This window comes from Juglans microcarpa x Juglans regia, chromosome 6D (genome assembly GCF_004785595.1).
Source record: "Juglans microcarpa x Juglans regia isolate MS1-56 chromosome 6D, Jm3101_v1.0, whole genome shotgun sequence".
In the NCBI taxonomy this organism is placed as follows: domain Eukaryota; kingdom Viridiplantae; phylum Streptophyta; class Magnoliopsida; order Fagales; family Juglandaceae; genus Juglans; species Juglans microcarpa x Juglans regia.
The window spans coordinates 25092132-25106346 of record NC_054604.1 but is presented as its reverse complement, the minus strand read 5'-3'; the positions used below and the strand labels follow the sequence as shown (position 1 = coordinate 25106346).

The following is a 14215-nucleotide window of genomic DNA, read 5'->3' as shown; positions in this document are numbered from 1 at the left end:
TAATAACATCGTCAACATTCGCTGAGTTTTGGTGTTGCCGTTGTAATTTCTCTAGCACCTGAACTAATTTGTAATTTCCCTCGAGATTGGAGGTTCTCAAGCAACCTCTGAGTTTGCCGACTGGTCATCTTCCATAAGTCTCGTGTTATTCCGTTCTACTCCACCGTGCCTTTAGAAGAGAAAGATCTCTATCCAACCGTCGTAACAACCTGTCTTCCTCTTGCACGAAATCACTTTGCCGCACGGTGAGCTTTTAAGCATTTCTTTGTCTCGGTTTATCTTCGTTTCCTCTTTCCATGATATTTCATCTTTGTCTTCTTCTTGAATTTGTCTCTTTTAATCAAATTTATGCACAGTTTTTATAATTACAGAAAGTTAATTGCGTGTAACTTTTTCTTCTCTGTCATTAGACAAGTTGTGTACGAAAAGGTGTCATATAATATCTACAGAAAGGTGTCATATAAGCTGATTTTACAACTTTGCCCTTTAAACAATACATTTTAATTTACGTAAGAGGTCTATAGAAGCCTCATGGGTTGTGTTATACTTGAGTTTTTCATAAGAGCTTTTATTGTAATTATGTTTTCGGATTTTGAGGGCATATGACAAAACGGGTTTAACTTATCCTAGTTACGTGGGCTTAGGCTTCCGACAAGATTTAATTTAAACTTTAAGTATTTTATTACTAATTTAAGATAATAATAGGTTAAAGCTTAATAAAATATTTTTAAATTGTTTAAGTTTATGATTTTTCCACTAATTATTTTGATAAATTTTAATATAAATTATTTTTGAGTTAAGATTTAGAAGAATAGATAATTATTTAAATTTAAAATAATAATAGTATTTATTTTAGACATAACAAAATAGTTATTAAAGTTATTATTCACTATAATGTGAGTTCAATTATTAAATAGAGTGTCAAAATAGGATTCCTAGAATTTTTAATGCCGTATAGTATTTCTTATAGGCAATGAGATACGAGAAGATTATTCGATATCAATTTTCGAGGTGAGTAATTTGATCACAAATTAAGATTAACATATACTTAAACTATTACTATTAAAACGAGTTCTTTGATAGACGTTCTTTTTATGTACCATGCATGTTACGATCTATATAAGTATATCAGTCATCATATCATATGATTATATTAATTTTTCGCATCATGTTCAGGTTCAGCATTTTACATTTATTTATATTAGTGTGAATGTCATGCATCTCATATCGTATAAGACACGTAAGTTATCTTAAATTCAAGTGCAAGATAAGATAAGATCATATTAGTTAATCAGATGGCCTTTCAATTTAGTATTTAGGATAAATATGCTAGCTACAGACTTAAGTGTAGTCCATCGTAGTATGTCAGAATACTACTCAACGGCTTCCCTTGCTGTAGTGGGATGTGAGGTCGGTGTACAACTTTACACACAGGGTTAAGTGTGTGAGCCAGTTAAATCAGTCAATTAATTCAGTTAAGTTAAGACAGTCTTGCATAGCATGAGTTTCAGCATGATATGACAAGAATTTTATTCAGCATGAAAATTTTATGAAGCCTTTTAATTATTATGTTTACATTGTTGTGAGTTCTTGAGTCTTCGACTCCTTTTACTTTTATTTCATTTTTTTTTACTACCCAGGTGAGGAGAATGAGGACTACAAGCAGGTGGGCCAAGTTTAGAAAGAGAGGACCAATGAACCTTAGATTATATTTATGATTTCTTTACATTTAATTGGTTTGGAAACTTGGCTATTACTATGTTTTAGACAATGGTTTAACTTAAATTTTTTTTTTTGGAATGAACAATATTTTTTTTAAAATTATTCAAGTCTCTTACCTAACTTTAGTTACATATATACGTAACATTTCTAATCTTAAGGATGGGAATGTTACATACAACCTTTTTCACAATCATATTTTAAAACTAACATCAATTTACAAAAATACTTTCAAGTTAAAATATGATCGTAAGGAATTGTTGTACATGTATCATTATTCGTTTTCTTCTATTGGGGCCGAAGTTATGTCAGGCTACAAGGAATCTAGCAAGGATACGAACATTCTTATCTTTGAGGCATTTCATCTGATGTGGAAGATTTTTACGAACACATGATACCTATATATACACCATGTATATTTAGGGTCAAATTCATGTTTTACTGCATATAGCTATTTTAAGGTAATATATAAACAGAGATATGATCAAGCTCATATAATACCTTTTGTATCGATCTCATCTTAAATACATTATCTACTAGTTCTCATTTATATGATCCGCGAGCATGACTAACTGATGAATCATGTATATGCATCTATCGATTATGACAAAGGCTTGAAATTTCTTGTATCTTTGTGCGTATATATTGTGTAAAAACTTTTTTTCTCGCAGTTCTGAGCGACCTTGCCCAATATGAATGAGAAAAACCATATCAAACAGTCATGAACATGAACAGAGCGAAGAAGGAAAGCCCGATTAAAACTTCGAATCTGATCAAGCGGAAAAACTCATTCCCATGCTTGGAGAGAATCAATTGCCTAAGGATACAGAAAGAAAGACAAGAAAATAAGGGAGAAATTAGTGTTGGGTTGCAAACAGATTCATCAAAGAAATCAAAAGAAGGTTTAAAACAAAATGCCAAAGGAAAGCACACGATCCCTCAACCATTTTCTTTGGCAACTGTGAAAAGGATGTCCAAGGAAAGAAGAGGTTCAATGGATTTTTCTGCAGCAAACGATCCGTAAAGAAGATTGAAAGAAAAACTGGGTTCATTTGATTTCAAGGACCCACAACCCAAACGATCCAAATCTGTCAGCTTAAAACAGAAGTCAGTCCCTATAATAGCTATTTCTATTAGATTATCAAGCAAAAATAAGATAAAAATCAATTTTGTAGCAATTGATAAGGTAGTATATATTTTTCTTTAACAGGGTTCAATCCTCAGCTAGTACTGCTGGAGAAACTTCCAAATTGAGACCTGCAAATTCTACAACTGCAGATATAACAAGTGTCAAGCCTAAAGCTACGGCCAATACTAACAAGTGCCAAGCCAGGCTACGTTTGGATGTTGAACTGAGTTGAGTTCAGATGATAAAATATTGTTAGAATATTATTTTTTAATATTATTATTATTTTTAAATTTTAAAAAATTGAATTATTTATTATATTTTGTGTTAAGATTTTAAAAAGTTGTAATAATGAGTTGAGATAGATTTAAGAACCAAACGAAGCTAGCTACGGCCAATACCAAATGTGCTGATAAAAGAGCAGGGGTGAGTTCGATCTATTGCTTTGGTTGAAACCAAGACGTTTTATTAGCACTGTCTAAAACTATAAAGTTATAAGAGCAAGGAGGATGACAAAATTTCTTTACTCGTCCCTCTAGCTTGCGTGTGATAAGATCAAGTGATTTTCTTAAAAAAGGATGGAGTAAGACACTTTTTTTTTTTTTTATATATATATTTAGAACAAACTCCATTCATCCATAACAAGACATTACAATTTTCACCTAAGACATATAGAATACAAATCAACTACTGCTTTTAATGCTCCACAATACACAAATTTTTTTGTGATTGACATGGTCTAATCCATTGTTGTAACTCTCTACAGACAAACCATCTGAGAGACAACACTCTGTCCTAAGACAGATTTAACAAACCTCACATTTTGTCCTAAGACAGAATTAAACAACCTCACACTCTGTCTAAGACAAAGTAGAAGACACACTCTATGGACAAAAATTCAAGAGACTGTGTTTTCCTTTTTGAGTGGTGCTACGTCCACCGCTCCCAGCTACCACTGTGAGCCACCGTTAAGCGTAATTCATCTTCTTCTTTTTTTGTTATTTTTTTCAATTTATTTTTTAACACTTTTAAATATTTAAAAAAAATAAAAAAAAATACAATATTATTAAAAAACACTTACTTAATCATTAAGTAAAAGAAATAAAAAATTAATAGCAGTAGAATAGAGCGGTAGAATGGAGCGGTGAGAGTAGCATTTTTTTTAAAAAAACTTAAAAGAAAGGAAATAACAAAAAACGTAAAAAATAGATGGAAAAATAGCGAAGTACAGCTTGGAAAGCTGTAGATCCACATTTTCAACTTTAGAGGAAATAAAAATTACAAACACCGAGACTATGATGGAGCGTGAGTGACAAGCGCCACCCTGGAAGTATGGCGAAATGTCAAGTCTGAAGAAACTGATGGCCCTAGTCCCAGAAAAGCTGCGCATTGCAGAGATAGAGCTCCCCATACGATGGCGCGTGGATGTCACACGTTGCTCCGTTTGACGAGATTCTTCTTCCGTCTGAAGGATCGGTGCCTTGGGAATCTTGCAGTGGAGTGCTTGGTGGTCATTTGACTTCAGAGAACAATAGATAGGACAAAAACAAATGAAACCATAAAAATAAATAAAAAACTAGAGAGAAGATGGAGGAAAGGGATGAGCCAAAGCTCCAACCCCCCTCCCCTAGTTTGAGTTTTTTGAGGGAGTAAGACACTTTGACCTTAGTCATTTCAAAGTAAGAAAATAATACACATGCAACTCTTTTCATTATAGAGAATAAGATACTGCTATTTTTCAATGGAAATCTTCGCACACATTTTATTGATTTGTCTCGTAAATATATATATATATATATATATATATATATATATAATGCATATGTTTTATCATAGGCAATATACAATCATTAAAGTTAAGATAATAACTATTACAAAGAATAATAACGTATGCAAGATTTTAGCCTACACTAATTACAGAGAATATCTTGACTTTGAGAGCTATCCATCTTTGAATCACTTTCCTTAATACGCCCCCACAAGATGGGACTTCCATCGGCAAGACCGATCTTGTTCCTCAAAATTTTTGTTCTTTGCTTTGACAGTGCTTTTGTCATTAAATCTGCCAACTGATCTTAAGTGTGGACATGACGAACTTTAAGTAGATTTCTTTGATCTAAATCCTGCACAAAATGAAGATCAATTTGGATATGCTTCATTCTGGAATATTGCACTGGGTTGAGACTTAGGTGAGTGGCTCCGATATTGTCATAAAGGATAGAATGTGGAGCTTTGATGGGGAAACCAAGTTCCTTGAACAAAGATAATAACCACATGGTTTCAGCTGCTGCATTTGCTAATACTCTATACTCGACCTCTGTAGATGATCTTGCAACTGCACGTTATTTCTTGGAACTCCATAAAATTAGATTGGAGCCAAGAAAAGTACTGTAGGCCGATGTTGATGTTTTGTCATCATAATTCCCTGCCCAGTCAACATCACTGTAGGTTGTTAGGTGAGGTATTGCTGACTTCTTGATTTGAATGCCATGAAAGAATGTATGTTTGAGATACCAGAGTAATCTCTTGGTTTTCGTCCAATGGGTAACAGCAGGCTTATACATAAATTGGGATAGCTTGTTGACGACAAAAGAAATATCTGGACGCGTCAATGATAAATATTGCAAACTTCCAATTACACGCCTATATTCAGTTATATCCACTACTGCAGTGCTGTCCAAGAGTTGAAGAGAGATGCTTGTTGAAAGTGAAGTGGAGACATCTTTTGCACCCAGCATGTTTGTGCTTTCCAAATCACGAACATATTTGTTGTGATAAAAATAAACCAGCATGCATAGGAATAACTTCCACTCCAAGAAAGTAATGTAAAGAACCCATGTCTTTTAATGAGAACTGAGTACCAAGCTTGTGGATAACAGATGATAAAAACTGTTTATCATTTCCCGTAATAACCAAATCATCAACATACACAAGTAAGTAGCATGTAATGGATGCATGAGAATAGACAAACAGTGATGAATCAATATGGGAATTTTGAAACCCAAGTTGAGCAATGGCATTTTTAAGTGCTAAATACCATGCTCTTGGAACTTGTTTAAGTCCATAGGGAGCCTTTCTTAGTCTACAAACATGCTCAGGTTTTGATCTGTCCTTGAAGCCTGGGGGCTGTGTCATATAAACAGTTTCTGTCAAGTTACCATGTAAAAACGCATTATTGACATCCATTTGTCTCAATTCCCAACCATTCAGCACTGCAGTTGCTAACACAGACCTGTTTGTTGTAGGTTTGACAACAGGACTAAAGGTCTCCTTATAGTCAATTCCTGGGCATTGGTTGTAGCCCTTGGCCACAAGTCTGGCCTTAAATCTGTCAATTGAGCCATCTACATTCCTTTTGACCCTAAAAACCCATTTACAGCCCATTGGGTGACAATCTTCCTATGGTGGTACCAAATCTCATGTACCATATCTCATAAAAACTATAAGCTCACTAGACATGGCTTCATGCCACATTGGGTGAGACACGGCATGACTGAAACATGTAGGTTCAATGGATGAGGGTATCAGATGTTTGGTGACAAGATGAAGCAGTTTGGGTTTATATATGTTAATCATGGACCGTGTGGTCATCAAATGGGTTCTGGTTGGTCGGTGGTGGGTTGAGTGAGCTCAGTGATTGGAACAAAGTCATGCGAATTTGAGTGTATGTGATCTAGGGTTTCATGTATATGAGAACAACCATGAGTAGGGGAGAGGAAATATTACCTGCAGGTGCGGCGGCGGCAACAACTGTAGTTTCTGAGCTCGCTGGCGACGACGATGGTTGAGATGAAAGAGACCGATTGGAGGTTGAGGCACTAGAGCTTCATTTCGATTTTGGGAGAGATGGGAAGAGGAAGGTGTAGAAGGTAGAGGCGAAAGAAACTCAATTGGGCCAAAGGGCTTTGGGGACACGTTAGGGCTTGAGGAAAGAATTGGGCCCTTGGGCTCAGACCATGAGGAGTATGTTTGCAGCTCATCAAATAGAACGTGTCTTGAAATGTGCATTTTCTTGTTCAAGGGATCCATGCATTTATATGCATTTTGAGTTTGAAAATAACCAAGAAATATGCACGATGATGATTTGGGCTCCATTTTATTGGTGTTATATGGCTTGAGAAAGGGATAGCAAAGGTATCCGAATTTTTTTAATTTGTTATAATTTGGCCTTTGATCGAATAGTGCCTCAAAAGGGGATTTGTTTTGAAGAAGTGGCGTAGGTTTAGGGATGTAAATTCAAACTGAAAAACTGTAAAACCGGTCCGGTCCGGTCTGGTCCGGAACCGGTTCTTAGAATATGAAAACTGACCGATTCCGGTTTTAAGATTTTTCAGACCGGACTGGTTAATAAAAAATATATATATAAAATAATATTTGTATTATTGTATATATAAGTTTTATACAAAATATTATATATATATATATATATATTAATATATATAAGTTTTATATATTATGTATAATTATAAATTTTTATGTGAAATTTTTATATATAATATATATAATTATATATATTCATATATGAAATAATTTCTTCTTATAATTTATAAATTCTTACATAAAATGTTAATACTAAATCACTAAAAATTTATAACTAATACTAATAGTCTAATATAGACTAATGACTATAGTTATACTTATAATTAATACTACAAGTTTTTACTACAAGTTTATAACTAATACTAATATTAAATATATAGTTTATAACTAATACTAATATATAACTTATAACTATACCAATAGTTTAATATTAATACTATTATATAGTCTAATATATTAATAAAAGTATGAAACATATTTTTTTAAATCATTTTTTTTTATAAATAAATTTTTAATGACAAATTGTGAAACTTACATTTTAAAAAAATGAAAAACCGAACCGGACTGGACCGGAAACCAGTAAAACCGGAAGTACCGGTTTAGGAGGGTAACCGGTGCGTAATCGGTTTTGAAAAATACAAAACCGGTACATACCGGTTCGGTTCTAGATTTTATCCAAAACTGGACCAGACCGGACCAGTTACACCCCTACGTAGGTTGACGATTTATGAGGTAAGTAATTGTTTGAAAAACATGTGGCCAATATGAAAGAGGTAACGATGCATTATGAAGTAATGTGAGACAAGTTTTCCACAAGGTGACGATAACGTCATTCAAAAACACCATTTTGTTGAAGTGTATATGAAGCCGTGGTGTAATGACTAATCCCATAGAGAGATAAAAGATTTTTGAGACTTATGAATTCTCCTTCATTGTCAGAGTATAGACTATATTTACAGTTTTAAGGTATGCAACTTTCACATACTCATTTTAAAAAAATTAGATAAATATGAAATCTACATAAAAAATTAAATTTTTAATAGTAGTGGACCCCTCTTTTTTTCAAAAAAAATAAACGAGGCTTGTACACTTTAGGACTACATCTTGCATTACTCGTAAAAAAATTGTAAAAAATGTTGAAAAGTATCATTACTCATTTATTTGAAAAAATATATTTTTGTGGTTTTTATATATAAAGTCTTTTTTTTAATCCAAATGATTTTTTGCGTTAAGTTTCAGTGTGGGGTCTCGAGCTCCTAAAAGCTTTTTAATTATTTTTTAAATATATATATATATATATATATATATAAGCGCGAAGAAATGCTTTTTTTGAAAAAAAAATTGACTTAAATGATCAAGGTTAATATAATTTTAACTTACATCAACAGCTTGTAGAATAGATTATGGTGCCATTTGGATAATGAGTTGATGATATGAAATGACTTGAATTAATGAAAGTTAAGAGTTGAATAAAATATTGTTAGAATATTATTTTTTAATATTATTATTGTTTTGAAATTTGAAAAAGTTTATATTTTGTATAGGAATTTTAAAAAGTTGTAATATTGAGATGAGATAAAGTACTTCTTATATCCAAACAAGGCTATATAATGTTCCCTAATCTGTTAATTACTTTGAGAACACCATCAAATTTTAACTAACTCCGCTTAAATTAATAAAAATAACACCATTTATTAGCATCAAATATCAGAAAAATGCTCAAATATTGGTACCACGTACGCATGAGTTTGAATATTGTCCAGGCTTTGAAGAGATCAAATACCAAACATATATAATTGATCATTATCTTACTATATATATACGTTTATATTAACAAATTAACGACAAACATGTTTTTTTGTCATATATTGCCTTTCCAAATGATAGGATAATGGTCTGAAATTACCTAAAGAAACGATCCAATTAGTGAAGAGGTTGAGAGCAAGTACTGCTTGCAAGTCAATACTGAGGTACATTCCTTCCCTTCTCCTGTTTAGAGAGAGAAAATCTTCTTTCTCTCTAGAAAATTCAATCTCTACGCTTCCGTCGCTGAAGAGGAGGGTGGAGTTGGGGTTCTCACCCTCCTCTCTTCTCCATTTCTATTACCGCACTGTGTATACACTTTCATGGTAGTTTTTTTTTCTCTCTCCCCTCCATTAGTTCGATTTTGGCCAGATCTATTACACTCCAGCTGCCATCAATCGACACACGCCCCACCATGTCATTCTACAACTGCCGATCTACTGGAACGGAGCATAATAGTGCCGAAAAGCTTAGCTTGTTTCTGCACGTGATCTTCACGTGCCGCCACGCCACGATGTTTTTGCCGGTTACACGCACGTATTAGCAGGTTCCCCACGTTGAGAACTTCTAGATTTGCCAGCCTCGCCTCCCTACCATCGGCGCATGGCTGCCACGCGCCACCACAAATGCGCAGGAAGACAGATGACTAGTCGCAGATCAATCCATCCAATGTTGTGTTTTCGACTATATTATCTCTTTCCCTAACCGATGATCTTAAAAAATAGACTACGTATCTCTCCAAAAAATATCTCAAAATAACAAACTGCATTGCAGCCACAACTTTCACTACTTCAAGCAGAGGTTCCACCGTGGCAGCGGTGGTTCCATAATTCGTATGAAACTCTTAACTACCGTATTTTAAGACGACGCTCTCTTTGTAGGGTATGGATGAGGACCAAGAAATTGGTCTCAAAATCTATTTTATTTTCTTTTTTTTTTCACCACTTTTATACTGTGGTTATTGTACTAGAGCATTTGTTGGGGAATCCTCCCCCCATCCTCATGTATCATATTTTCAGTTTCTAATAAAAATTTGCTTGCTTAGGGAAAGGAAAAAAAAGAAAAAAAAAAAAAAAAAGAAATACTAACGTACGTACGTACACAACTCAATTAGCCATTAATTAGCTGCAAAAGCACTAAAAGGCTAGATTTCATTGTAAATTTCACTTGTTTAAACTTCTAATTTTAATTTGTTAGTGATAGCAGTATTATTGTATGTTAGTCATCAACTAATTAACGTATATGTATGTACATCTGCAGAAGAAGCAAGGAGATCAGGCATTGGAGACCAGCAAACTTCGAAAGACTTCCACATTTAGAACACCTTCAAAACCTGCAAAAAAGAAGGTAAGAATAAAGCATTGAATCTATAAGTTTATGATCAGAGAAATTAAAGGGTAATAAAAGAAAATGAAATCAGCAAAGGGAACCAAAAAAAACCTGTATATAAGTTGCAGGTCCCGGACGTCACACGCCTGAAATCTCCGGTGGTTGGCCAGCGAAGCAAGTCTGTGTCTAATGCCCAAAGCAACAAAATGGAAGACAAGGGAAAGATGGCTTCAAAGACGATAAGTAGCGGTGCAAAGAAAACCATAAGCAATATACTGAAAAGTACTCGCAAGGTTTTCAATCCTTCAAAAGAGAAGGTCAAATGAGTACGTGCGTACGTTGTTTAATTCGTGTGCGTGCAGTGACTTGCTGAAATATCAATCCTTGTATTTTGATACGTATGTCGGTTGCTACGTTGGTTGTAGTAGATGTGACCCTATATATTTCGTTATGATTTGGATTTGACATGCAAACAACACTTTATACAATACGTCTTAAACTCAAGTACTCAGTGCACCAGCAATGTCATTGCTAAGTCTAAAATTTAGCTAAAATCTTAATTTTTAACTATAGTATCAATTTTTGACTAAATAAGTTTACATTGAACTAGTTATCTTAAAGTAAAAATAATAATATAATATAATATTTTTTATTTTTTTATATTTTTTTTTACAAATACAATTCATATATTTTCTAGATCTTCATACTTTGTAGAAATAATATGTCTACTCTATCAATATTCGCAATCAGTAGAAATAATATGCATGCCATGCATGTTTTACCATTCAAAGAGAGGGGAAAGTGATGAAATAATAAAATATTATTTTCCATTGTGAATAGTAGTTAGTCATATTTGGAGAGGATTTAAGATTTACTATAACTTAAGTCTTAAGCTTTGGACTATTGGTTAGTCCAATGTGAAGGCTTTTTCTCACATTTAGCTAAAGTTTAGACTTGTATTGGCATTTGGCTTGTCCATTGCCAATGTTCTCATTGATTGAAAAACACAATTTTTTGACTATCCATGACGAGGAGGTAAGTGAGAACCAAATCTGTCCATTTATTAAGACTTCATTAACTTTAGAGCATTGACAATGGTTTAGTCATTCACAAGTTTAAAATTTGACTAAAAGTTAAGATTTTGGTTAAATTATTAGAGATATTAATTCACATTATACTATCTATCCTAAAATCAAAATAATAGTATAATATTAGATATTTTAATAATAATTTTTTAAAATTTTATTTTTTTATATATACTTTTAATAATTGACCATCATCATTGCATCTCTCTCTCTCTCTCCTCACTCTGAATTGCACAACCTCTCTCTTCCTTCGAATTTGCACAAAAGCTTCTTTTTCGATCTCTTTTCGATATCTTTGATCCCAAATCTAGTGGTAATACGAAGCCTCTAACCTTCTCTGTACCCACTACCTACATAATCGGTATGTAAATCTATTCGCTTTGATTTCTTATCACAGTTAGTAATAATATGTAATTAGTTTTATCTAGCACGAATATGTGCTCAAGTTGGTCACTTGTTTAGTTTATATTGAATGTTCTGTTTGTTTAGAAAAATGCTAGGTTCTTTGCCAATCTTGCCCCTCCTTGCTCCTCCGTCTGATGGAAATCTTGGCCCTTTCCCCGTATCTCAAGTGTCTGATGTGAAAATGGATGAAAAGCCATTAAACGGCGATGGAAAGAAGGAAGTCGAAAATGGAGGCGTCAGGTGTAAGTTCTCTTTCGGCGTCAGAGAAACGGAAAAGAGAAAAAAAAAATGAGAACTGAAAAACGAGGGAAGGAAGAAGATCGTTGAGAATAGTTTAGAGTAAAATATTATTTTAGAGATGAACAGTAAGGGGTCAAATTTAGAGAAAGAAATAACTTTATTGTAGCTCAAAAGTGGAGTCTTGAGATTTTGACTACTTCAATTCAGACCACTTTAGTAAAAGGGATGTATTGCTAATTATAAATTTGTTGTTCTTTTTCTTTTAATTTTCTTTCAAGTATTTTCTTAACATTCTTAATCATTAAAAAAATAAAAAAAAGATATAATTTCACTAATAATTATTTTCTTAACCACTTAGTAAAAAAAAAAAATTAAATGCATGAGTAATAAGTTTGAGGGTATCCACTAGTATTTATCTTACTAAAAGTTAGCCAAAATTTTATTTGATCTGTACAAAACAAGATTAAAAAAAAAAAAAAGTACAACAGCAAAATTTCCTCTCTCTAATATTCCCTATGTTACGGTGTAAATACTGCATATACGAGATGATATTATTCCTTATTATTAATATTATCATTAACGAGATTAACACAGCACCACCCCAATGAATTAAAGTTAAGGATCCCCTATGGGTGTGCTTCTGTCCTCTGCTAATTAAAAAACCGCAACCAGAACCGGTGGTGACGCTCCATCTCTCTTCTTGCTTTCTTCATTCTCTTCTTCTTCCTCCTCCTCCTCTGCTTCCCACATAAACTTCGCATACGATCCCAACACCATGCTGCATATTTACATATCCAAATCATAACTCCCAACTCCCATAATATCATATACATATACATATATATATAACGCAATTTGCCAAAAGGAAAAGAGATAAAAAGGGTGAAAGTACCAGTCATCAGGGGAGGCATGAACGGCCTGATCGAAGTAGGATTTGGCTCTATCTCCATCTTTCTGTGTTTCCCATATTAGATTCCCGTAGAGACTCAGTAACTCTCCGTCTCCTGGACTCGCTAATATTGCTCTTCCATAATATTCTTCCGCTTTCCCCGTATCATTCTCCACCTTTTCATTTCCATTCATTGCACACCAAATTTTATCAGATTATTCGTTGAACTTTTTTATTTATTTTCGAAAATGGTAGTATAAAGATGTTTAAAGTACCTCGTGCAAGTACTTGCCGTAGTTTCTGAGCAAGAGTGAATCTTCCGGGTTTGACTTTAGCATTTCTAGGTAGTACGCTCCGATCTTGCTCCTCTCCTCTCTGTTTCCGATTCCGTTATCGTCATCGCCTCCACAACTCTTCTTCCCTCCTCCGCCGAATCCGTCGCCGGAGAATCCCAGCTCCTCCACCGGAATCCCGCTTTCAGGCCAGATACCAGCGCCTTTTGGCAAAGACCCTACTCCGTACTCCTCGTCGCGTTCCAAGAGGTACTCCTCCTCGGGCAAACTCGACTGAAAAGACCGAGATCCGGATCCGTTCAGTCTAGAAAACAGAGATTCGCATCGGATCACGTCGGTCTCAGAATACGCCCTACGAATCCCCATCCGCGCAGGCGAGTCTCTCCGGCGATTGGAATCAAAATGCAGAGAAATCCTCGGGGAGTTAACGGAGCTCCTCTCGGCAGAGAACAAACAGGAAGCTGAGTCTTGTCGCGAGAGAGAGACTCGGGGCGAACCAGGGACGACCGGAGGACAGGGGAGGACTACGACCGAACCGTTTCTCAGAAGAACCGCTCTCATGGCTAAATTGCGTGAACTTTTCTCGCTTACCCTCTCTGAATTGTCATATATATATAAGATTATACACCGTTGGATGAGATTACTGAGTTGACTTGTACGGATGATGAAGATGAAGACACGTGCGATATTGCACGTGAAGGTGGCTCAGGAGTAGGCAGTGGGCACGCCCCGTGGGGTCGGCGTCGGTGAGCTTTTCCGGATAAGAGCTTAGAAAAGTAAAAATCTAATAGTCACAAGGGGAGCGTGATGTGTTGACGAGATTTAGCCACATAGACACGTCCGAGAGACTTTTTGAATGCATCAAAAAATTGATTTTTTATCTATTTTTAGAAATGAGAATAAAGAAATTTCATAAAAATCAAATTTATAAATTAATATAATTTGATATGATATTCTATTTATTGTAAAAAAAATTATAATATGAAGTATTAATTCATATCACGTC

General features: G+C 34.4%; 1 protein-coding gene across 1 annotated transcript; it reads right to left on the bottom strand.

The window, feature by feature from the left end:
* Positions 1–12420: 12420 nt before the first annotated feature.
* On the bottom strand, positions 12421–13813 carry LOC121234138. The gene is made up of 3 exons (XM_041129956.1): positions 13192–13813; positions 12920–13092; positions 12421–12805 (listed from the first exon to the last, which is right to left on the bottom strand). Exons 1-3 carry the CDS (start codon positions 13768–13770, stop codon positions 12682–12684), a joined length of 876 nt encoding a protein of 291 aa, XP_040985890.1. The 5' UTR covers positions 13771–13813; the 3' UTR covers positions 12421–12681.
* Between the last annotated feature and the right edge of the window lie 402 nt (positions 13814–14215).